Source organism: Oryza glaberrima, chromosome 9 (assembly GCF_000147395.1).
Source record: "Oryza glaberrima chromosome 9, OglaRS2, whole genome shotgun sequence".
NCBI lineage: Eukaryota > Viridiplantae > Streptophyta > Magnoliopsida > Poales > Poaceae > Oryza > Oryza glaberrima.
Genome location: NC_068334.1, coordinates 1,471,820 through 1,482,153, shown reverse-complemented (window position 1 = coordinate 1,482,153; position 10,334 = coordinate 1,471,820). Strand labels below are relative to the sequence as shown.

General features: G+C 40.1%; 1 protein-coding gene across 1 annotated transcript; it reads right to left on the bottom strand.

The window, feature by feature from the left end:
- Positions 1-1,421: 1,421 nt before the first annotated feature.
- Positions 1,422-7,425, bottom strand: LOC127784657 (uncharacterized). Its single transcript, XM_052312000.1, has 6 exons — positions 7,016-7,425; positions 6,239-6,325; positions 4,753-4,929; positions 4,494-4,580; positions 4,349-4,420; positions 1,422-3,595 (listed from the first exon to the last, which is right to left on the bottom strand). The coding sequence occupies exons 1-6, from the start codon at positions 7,199-7,201 to the stop codon at positions 1,682-1,684; spliced, it is 2,523 nt and encodes an 840-aa protein (XP_052167960.1). The 5' UTR covers positions 7,202-7,425; the 3' UTR covers positions 1,422-1,681.
- Positions 7,426-10,334: the final 2,909 nt, after the last annotated feature.

The following is a 10,334-nucleotide window of genomic DNA, read 5'->3' as shown; positions in this document are numbered from 1 at the left end:
AAATGAGCTTGGCTAGATAGATAATTTCTAACGTAAGAGTGCATCTCATAAGTCATAATTCAATCACCTACTCAAAAAATTTAAACAGAAAAAAACAACAACCATTACAGTGTTGCCTTTGCGACATGTGGTAATTTAAAGAGAGTATAACATCTGCGGATACAACCCCATTGAACAAGGGTTATTTAATATTTTGTTGAGTAAGAAGGAAGATGACGCTATTAGATGCTCCTAGTGTGATTTCTGTGATGAGATGATTTGAACTGTGTTATGTTTCTACATAGTGAATTGGTGTACCGACTACTACCTCCACCGTGTTTTTTTAAAAAAAGACTACCACCTCCATCCTAGTTGAAGTGCAGTTGTGAGTTTTCGTATCCAATGTTTGACCGTTCGTCTTATTTGAAAAATTTATGAAAAAATTTAAAAAAAGTCACAGATAAAGTATTATTCATATATTATCATCTAATAATAATAAAAATTAATCATAAATTTTTTTTAAATAAGATGGATGGTCAAACGTTGAATAAACAATACAAAACTATATTCTTTCTTGGACGGAAGTAAGTACTACTCCAATTTTTATGAAGATATGTATACACCCCTAAGACCTTGTTCGGTTTGAAAAGAATTCCCTCCCTCATGGGGATTGAGCAATCATGACCTAAGTTAGCTTATTTAGACCGTAAGCAGTAGAAGAATATATCTTATGCACATAAGTTTTCCGTGCACATCAACTAGCAAATGTCAAAAATTTCTAGAAAAAATTTGACACATAATACATCCTGGGCTGGTTAGTGTTGTGATAAAACTAGCGTCATTTTTTCCACGCTTGTGTGTGTGCTTGGTCGGGTATTCATTTAACACTATAAATAATAGTGATCCAAATAGTGCCCGACCGGATAACCGTTTGATCAAGCACACTGCCCGTTTTTCTTGAGTACTACTAGCTCTCTTCACTAGTCTACGTGTCATCTATTTAGAGGATTTTTTTTTTAAAAAAACAAAATGGGTACGGTTTTGGCTGTTATTAGCTGATGATTAGGAGGATGAGTGCATTCCCCCCTAAGATACACCTACACGGAGTGGAGAAACACACTGCTATGATGATAACGTTTGATTTCTTACAATGAGTCAAGGGGCAAGACTCCCGTAAGAGTGCTTCACAACCAGCACTGTCCAGGATTATCAGTGTGCCCAATCAACCTGGTGAAATGTGCTTAGCGAGCAACATATATTCATTCATCTGAAACATAACTCTACATAGAAACAGGCTAAACAAAACAGACTGAAAATAAACAGATGCAGATAAGAAATAATCAAAGGTAATGAGAAACAGATGCAGATAAGAAATAATCAAAGGTAATGAGATGCATCAGCAACGGCAAAAGATCCACAGCATACTCATCTTGGTCATCGGGTTCAAAAGATTTTGCACGTTGCTTTCCCGAACAATAAGCACATATATCGTAAACTATTTCATCCCTCTTCTGTCCAAAGAGCGGCAAAACTAAAACGATATTAACTCCGACACATTACACCCCTGAATCAGGGAAAGCTTTTAAAGTGGGGAAAGGGGGGAGATCTACAGTTTTTCTTCTTATGTATGGTACACACAAGAACATTACGATCTTCGATCATCCACCTGGGGGTCAGGGTCCAAAAGATGAAATGGCAATTATCAACTACAGAAATCATCAAAAGGGCGACCGGTCCTATCTAAACTGCTGACTGCTACACTATGCCTCCTAAATCTCACAGTTCTACATCGTCTCAACTTGGCGATTGCTTCTTGTGCCTTCCCTTGAAGAAGGTCCACATAAACTGATGCTAGCACTGCCCTGGGGTTGTTGGGCAACAAGGCAACGCCACGGCTTACCATATAGTTAGCCTGCTCAAGCTCTCCCTGCACTGCAGCTGTCATGCCTAGGTCAATATAAAGAACACCCTGAGCTTCCTCAGGCTTGAGGCTTTCTGAATACTGAGATTCTCCTGAGGACAATTTTGTGACTACCGGAGCAACTGAATCTTCACCATCGCTGTCTTTCTCAACAAGGGCTTTCTCGCAGTTCTCAATGCTGTAAGGCAACTCAATATCATCGCCATCTCTCAAATAAACAGTTAATTGCTCAGCAGCCTCCTTTGGTCTATTCAGTGCACAAAGAGCTTCAGCTGCGTATACATGGCTGAGGAAAACATACATCCTGGAACATTCTGGCAGCTGCTGTAGCAACTTGGCAATAGACAAAGCTTTCAAGTGATTCTGAAGACACAACTCAATAAATGCAAGGTCCCCCAAGATGGCTTGTTTAATTTTGAGGTTCTCTTTTCTACATATGTCATCATACAAAGCAAGAGAGCTCTGCAAGGTGACATTCAAGTTTGAAATTCCCTTCTGTTCTCCATTTGCATTAGTTAGTGCTGGACCAGGCGGTTTGGAATCTGTATTAGTGGTGTTCTTCTGACCTGAGCCTTTCTGGCCTTGCAGCGATGTTTGATTCGACTCCTCTGTGCCTGATGCAATCACCAGATTTTCCTTCGTAGAGGGATCCAATAAAATTTGGGCATTGAGTAGACACTGTCTAGCAAATCTAAGGGATATCAGATTTCCATATTTGTCCAAACTTACCTCCTCCCCAGATTCTGAAGAATGACTTGGCTTCACTGGGTTTATAACTAAGTGCCGCCATTTTCCTGACCCCATAACATCAATTTCAATCTCATCATTGCACGAAGTAGCACCACTTGAAGTCAGGATACCCTTTTCCAGAGCTAGCAGGCTACACTCAGCAAAACGGAGCCAAAAGAGCGACCTGTTGCACAAGAGCGGCATGGCTTCACGAAAACAGCGAGCTGCTAACAAAGGTTTCCCGCACATCAAATGTTGGATGCCGCAGTTGTATGAAATAAGACAAGATTTGTCTTGCGATATTGCGGTCAGCTTGCATGGTTTCTCTGAACGAAGTGATAAGCTATATTTCAATGCTTTGCTGAAGCACCATACTGAGGTTTGAATAGATCTCTGTTGGTGGAGTATGCAACCAAGATTATTGTAGAACATGGCCAGCATTGCTGGTTCACTCCGATTATTGGGTGTGCTCAGCAGCTTCACAGCCTTGCGATAGTTTCCTCTGGCATATTCCAACTGAGATTTCAGGAGAAGCTCTGTTGATGAATCCCTACCACGTGCCATGTTCATCAGAACTTTCAGTTCTCGCTTTGCAACCTTAAGGTTCCTAGTAAGAAGAAGAAGCCGGACCTTGTATATTTGCAGTCTAACTTTCAAATCAGCAGCAGTGGCAGCAAGATCAGCTGAAGCCCTTGAGAAATCATTTAAAATTGGTCTGCCCAAGTTCTGATTACCACCATCCAAGGTAGAGTAAAAAGATTCAAACTCAAGTGTATCATCAGAAAAATTTCCTGCTGAAAGGTTCTCAGATCCACCAGCACAAGTATTTGAATCAGAATCTGGAGGTGTGCTAATCTTTGCAGAAGGCTTTGGTTGAGCTGACTGCTGCTGAGCTGTATTAGCATTTTCATTCTGGTTTGTTGCGCTAACTACTCCAAATGACCTTTCCAAGTACTGAATTATATCCTGTACAAACATATGTGATGCATGCAGTTGAATAAGATGCTTTATACAAGAGCTAATGCTGCAACTTTGAATAAAAAGGACAAACAAAATGGTACAGTTCGCCATACAAGTTAAGATCACAACTATATCTGACAATCTTAGGCACTTGAGTTCAGTAATTCTCACGTGGAAAGGTATAATCATCATTTGGAATGGATAAAAGTGAATAATGGAAGCCCTAAAATCGTTCAGAACAGGTAAATGTGAATTTTTTGCATTGAATCACTTCTTTTTTGTTACAATGAGTGTTCACGCATGGTACTTCTAAAATTAACAACATAAGAAAACATGAGAATTTGGTCATCTTGGATTGTTGTGTTAATACTGCAATTTAGGACAAAACAGAAAACAATATATGGTAGTTCTATTTTGTAATATTAAATAAATATAGGGAAAAATTGCACGAAATGCATTCCAGTCAAAATTTGACAAAAAAGGGAACTAGTTATGGAAGGGTATTTTGACACCATGGAGCATATTTTTGGGAAAAAATGTAGATAACAATGAATGTAAAACATCATAAGTGGTAAATATTGGCATATGCACCAATGCCAAGGAGGAAGACATTTTTTTTAATTTTTATGCATCAAACAGACGAGACACAGCATGTATTGCATTTTCAGGAGAATCTATTGACAAAATACCCATAAGCCCACAAAGCTAATGTAGTATTTGTAGCATCAACTCACGATATACTGAGATGTTAAAACTTACCGCGGCATTCGATGCATCTTGCAAAGCTAATGTAATATCCAACAACAGAAAGCATACATGAAGAGCAGTTGTCTGCAGTATTGAAGAAATATTAGAAAATGTAACAACCTGGTTTCCAAGTTAAGCATCTTATAACTAATAATACCTCATCAATTGGTTCAATATTTCGGTAGAGTGGATCCAAAATAGATAGTGCAGATTCATAATCGTGAAGATGGTAAAGGATAACAGCCTGCAAATTCAAAAATGCCATAAACAAATCAATCACCTCTTCAGTTAAAGCTCACACCAATTACAATGCTTACCATGGTTGATTGGCTAAAGCAGTACTACAATTAATGCAAGCCATAGACCAGAAACATCAAACAATCAAATAATTACTTTTGCAAAAGAAAAGAACATACAGTGTTGAATGTTATTATGGTTGTGTCAAACTCATCCCCATAGGTTGTCGCATTATTTGCAGCAGAAATCAGAGGTATAATGCCACTCCCTCTTGATCCAGAAGAAACACTGTTTCCTGTCCCATTGGCAGAATCAGTTTGTTGTCTAGATGCACAGGCAAGCTCTTCACTTCTTCTCTGGATGCATGTAAAGGTGGAACATTAGAATTTTCGTAAATAATTATTAAATCAGGAGAATAAAACAATGACATAATAAGAGAAAATGAGAAATCAAAACAGGCACCATAAATTAAGGCTTAAAGCCACACAAAAGTAGATGGCTCCAATGCTATAAGTAGATGTAAGTGGTTAGGGGACGACCATAACACGTTACAGTGATATGTGTGCAGTTGTGTAAATGACTGAATAACTGGCATGCTGCATAATATTAGATATTTATATGCGCAACTTGAATGACGAATAAAAATGGAGTCTGAGAACCTAATGTGAGTTCCAAACATATAGCGATGATATCACATCTGAAAAAAATATAGGTATAAGTTCATCCACTACAAAAAAGAATATATGGTTTTCTTTGGTCAGCATTAACAGCATTTACATAAAAGTTAGAAACCTTTGACAAAACCAGCATTTGTAATATTGTTTCTTACTTCCCATCAATGAAGAATCGTAAATTGTGGAATACAAAGACTACCGTTAGGTCCAGATTTATTCAAAAAAGAAGAAATGATGGCTCATAACTAAATATAAGTTTTGAGCCCCTCACTGATAGATGTCGATCAAAATGCACACAAGTCAAGATATTATGACTACTCTCAACATGTAGCATGTTATATGCCTTCTGTTTTGTGCATTAATGCATCACATAACTCCTGACTAATGAGGGATGCTTTTACCATATACAACATATACACATACAACAAACACAAATAAAATGTAGATGTTAAAGTTTACTATACACAAAACAAAATAAATTTTCGTGCATGTAGCATGTGACAAATATCTTCATCAACCCAGAAGAAGGAAAAGAACAAATTTGAAATTGGAACTGAAACATAGATGAGTTGTGCAAAATGATAAGACCCACGGCGAATGGATGAAGGAAAACAGGGCAGAACAAGAAGACTGTCCTTTTGAGAACTAAGTATAGTTAGTAACATATAATTGACACTTAACTAAATGATTGGACTAAAGTGACAAACATCAAAATTATATCATTTCTTGTATAACCAAATTTACAATTGGAATGAATTTATATAAGAAAAAAAAAGTAAACATAGTTTTAGGTTTGAATTATTGTTGCCAAGAAAATTTTAGGTACATTTGGAAAACAGAAATTTCACCCAAAAAAAAATCAGAAACTCCTGTACAAACAGTAACTTAGCTGTAGAGTTCTCTACTGACAAAAGAATGGATATTTCTAGTACATAGCCTCAATGGAAATATGAATATCAAAAGTCAAGCAAACTAATGCAAATTCACTAACCTTAACATTGCCTAGAATTTCAAGCAATTTCTTTGGGTCAGGACAACCATCCAAGAAAGATTCTGCAATAGCCATATTGTGAAGGACCTGAAAGATTATAAAAATGCAATATCAGATGCCAAAATAATACATGATCAGAGTATCATCTCTTTATCAAGATATAGTGGAAAAGCTACCAGTTCAAGATAACCACCGTAGAAAAGCATCTAAGAGCATAATATGCAGTATACACAGATATCGGGTAATTGTTTTTTTTCCTATTTGTATGCATATTGTTCTTTCAGACTTATAACCTTATTAAACAGATCATGCCCTATACATGAAATGGACAAGATAAGTAATTAGAATCATGCACGAGGAGAAGCACATACTGGGTGACACATACCAGTGTGGACATCCATGTCTACGCATGCATCAAACACAACATGAAACTGATGAAATACAAATTAACAAGCATGCAAACACAAACCCAATAATTCAAGATGCACCCACCTGCATATCACACACAGACCATAACGCACATACAGGTGAAATATGCAGACATCTACGCAAACACGGAGGCAAGATGCACCCAACTGCCTAGATTAACATACGCAAACTCGCAACTCACCCCACGAGCTCAACCCATAATGCTGCGGAAGCAGCTCCACTAACGAACACCTAGCAAGCAAGATATAACCTAGAGAAGCAGATGGATTCGGTAAAAGATTTTGTCGTTTAGCGAGGAAGGACCTAACCCAACTAATCACCCCGAAGCAGAGATGGCGAATCGGCTACCTTGGGGTCGCCCTCCTTCTTGAGCAGGAGCTGCGCGAGCACCTCGGCGCAGTCGGCGTAGCGGCGGCTCTGGAACAGCACGGCGGCGTCTCTGGCCATAGCGGCCGTGACGGAGAGCATCCCTTCCTCCTCGGTGGAGGACGGGGACTGGGGCGGCGGCGGCGGGGGCGCCTCCTTGGGCTCCATTGTGCGGGTGGATCTAGCAGGATGGGGGCTAATCGGGGGCGCAGGGCGCCAGGGTAGGGCCGGAATCGCGCGGCGAGGCGGTGAATCGGAGCTCCGGAGGGCAGGATTTGGGGGGCCGGGAGGGAGAGCTAGGGTTTGGAACCGACGGCGCGGCGAGAGCGAGACTCGACGGGGGATGTGGAGCGAGTTGCCAACTGAGGAAGGCCGATGGATAGACGTCGGAGGTCGCCTCCTCTTTTCCTATTTCTTTTTTTTTTTTAATTTTGATGATTGTTTTTCTACCCGACTTATGCAGTACTACTAGGGATCTTAACCACCGTCGGATCTACTCAAAATGTTAAACCCTAATATAAAAAATAAACTAATAAGACTCCAGCAAATTGGAAAAATTCCATGCGGGGGATTGGGAGTTTACACGAGGGAATTGATGGTGAGATTAAGATGGGAATTTGATTTTTAACCCCAGTATCTTGTTTGGTAGATGTGGTGAAAATTGATAAGGAGTTTAGTTGGAGATTAGGTCATTAATCAAAACGGATGGCTGAGATTTGTTTAGGTAAAGTAAAGAAGGAATTCCCTCCCAATTACCACCCCTACCTAGGTCAATTCCCCATCCCCATCTCACCAAAATTCCCATGTATCCCAACCAAACAAAGTAGTTAATAGCCTCATCCCTTTAAACTCCCAATCCCTTCTAAAAACTCCCTCCAACCAAACGAGCCGATAGTTATAATCCGGTTGCAAAATAAATACTACATAATAAATATATGGTTATAATATTATTACAACACAATAAATACTAGAAATATTTTAGAGTAAATTGCATTGCCGATACAAAAACTTGTCAGGTAGGTGCAATCTACTGCACGAACTTGCAAAGTGCTCGCTTTCGTGAATGAACTTGTCTGGTGCATGTGAAGGAAGGCGAAAAGGACACAACATGGCTAATCCTATTGATTTAGGGGCTGGTTAGGAAATTATGTAAACATATACTATATGAGAAGGTTATTATTAGACATACACCTCTTGAATAAAAAATAGAATGGGATATAGTGATAGTTGAAAAAGATAAAGGAAAAGAGCAATGATATAAGGGTTAGAAATATATGAAATTCATTATTTCCATGACAAAGGATAAAGTAGAGACCAAATTTATAAATATTACATGTCTTATGCATGCATACTCACTACACGTACGCACGTCACATCCTAATCAACGTCATCTTCGTAAAATTAACATGGTCAAGTTATTTTGGTCCTCTTCGCACGGACTAGACATGTTCGTGTACTGAAACAAGCATTTTACAAGGTTATATACTAAATTGCACCCACCTAACAAGTTTGTGTACCACCAATGCAATTTACTTCATATATTTTATTATGACTCCTGAGTTCATAAGAGATTTTTTAGATGCTGGAATAAAACCCTGGCAACTGCTCAACGAGCTACAACCAATTATTACAAAATTTACTCAACGATGAGCACACACTAACAAGTCCATAATAAACATACAAATCGGCGCTCATATGCGAGTGCGATGACAAGCAACCTTGTGTGCAACGGATGCTACATCTCGCCTCGTGAATGTAGGGGTGAATGAAAAGCTCGTGACTCGTTAGCTCGCTTAACTCATGGTTGACTCGGCTCAGCTCGTTGCGTTTTTATAACGAGTTGAGTTGACATTTTAGCTTGTTGGAAATAACGATCCCGTGCGAGCTAACTCGCGAGCTAAGAATAGCCCAATCCTGCCACTTCATACGAGCCCAACAAGAGTAAAAATGGCCCAACAAACTGACCACTCCTCAAAATAAAGGCCCTAACTCTTAGTCTCCCTCCCCCCTAATTCCTTGCTCCAGTAACTAGGCACCAGTTGCATAGGTTCTCGGAGCAGCATCGCCACCCACTGGCATTTCGCGCCCCAAGCCCCTAGCGCCGCCACACCGCCGCCCCAGCCCTTGAGCCCTCATCGTCAACTTTGCCCGTTGCTAGTAGCCTCCACTGGGAAGTGAGGTCATGGTGGCCCACCTCGTCGATGCCCGCGGTAGTCGCAGCTCCACCTCTGCCTCATCATCATGGAGAAGACCAATGAGTAGGAGCAAGCAAGTCCACCACTGGTGCCACCAAGTTCAAAATCAAGGAGCAAATGTTAGATCTTGTTGTCCTCATCACCATCGGCAGTGCAACACTGCAAGCCGATCTGCCATGTTAATTTTGGTTGGTGATTTGTTTGCTTCGTCTTTTGGTTGGTTGCAATTTCACCAGGCTTCTAGATCTGGTAAAGCTCGGGTATTCCAAATTGGTAAAGCTCGAGTATTCCAAATTGATGTGTACAGAAATTTCGTTCCAGGACTGTGATTTTTATTCAATTGCATAAAATGTTTCTGGCCTAGTTGCTGTAATCTTTGAGACTTTGATGTGTTTCTTTGAAGGAAAGACTAGTCAAACATGTATTGGCCGTGAGGCAAACGAGCTACCTCGAGCTTCCAAGTGAGCCGAGCCTTGGTTATAGCTCGTTAGGGTAAAAAGCCGAGCCGAGCCAACTTGATATCCACCCTTATGTGATTGTGCAGGCGTTGCGGTGTAGCATGAACATGGGTGATCTTGTATGTGAATGCGTCGTGTGAGCACAAGATCACCCCCACACTTGTTCTTGTACCTAGGGTGCTTCAAAGACACAAAGACAAAACAAAAGTGAAAGCAAAAGGACTCACCCGGCGATGCCCAGTGGGTCAATTATTTTATTAATTTTATTGATGGGTGCAATTACACAAGGAATTGAAAAAAAAATAAAGAAAATAACTGAAATAAAACCTAACGCGCCTATCGGACTCCAAAGGATACTATGGAAGGTCTAAGGGCTAGAAGCACAGGACATATCTTCCTTTCCCACGACCTTGTACAGGCGAAAGAGCTTGGCACAAAGGACACGACTAAAGGATGCAAGGCTTGTCCTGAGCTCCTCAAGCTCTATCTGTCCCTCTGCCACAGTGTCCATATGAATTATGTAAAAGACCAAAGCTATATAAAGAAGAATATTTCATTAATACTATAAGTCTTATATAAGAAGGAAGAGCTACTAGAGCTATACCCGAAATCTCCTGAAGACCCGAGGACTAAGAAAACTCCACTAGC

What these genes read in the sequence shown, in the direction of transcription:
- LOC127784657 (XM_052312000.1), bottom strand. Translation starts at nt 7,201, where the DNA reads ATGGAGCCCAAGGAGGCGCCCCCGCCGCCGCCGCCCCAGTCCCCGTCC. An exon ending in AGAAGGAGGGCGACCCCAAG is followed by an intron (nt 6,326 to 7,015) that starts GTAGCCGATTCG and finishes ATAATCTTTCAG; the next exon opens with GTCCTTCACAATATGGCTAT. An exon ending in CCATAATAACATTCAACACT is followed by an intron (nt 4,581 to 4,752) that starts GTATGTTCTTTT and finishes TTGAATTTGCAG; the next exon opens with GCTGTTATCCTTTACCATCT.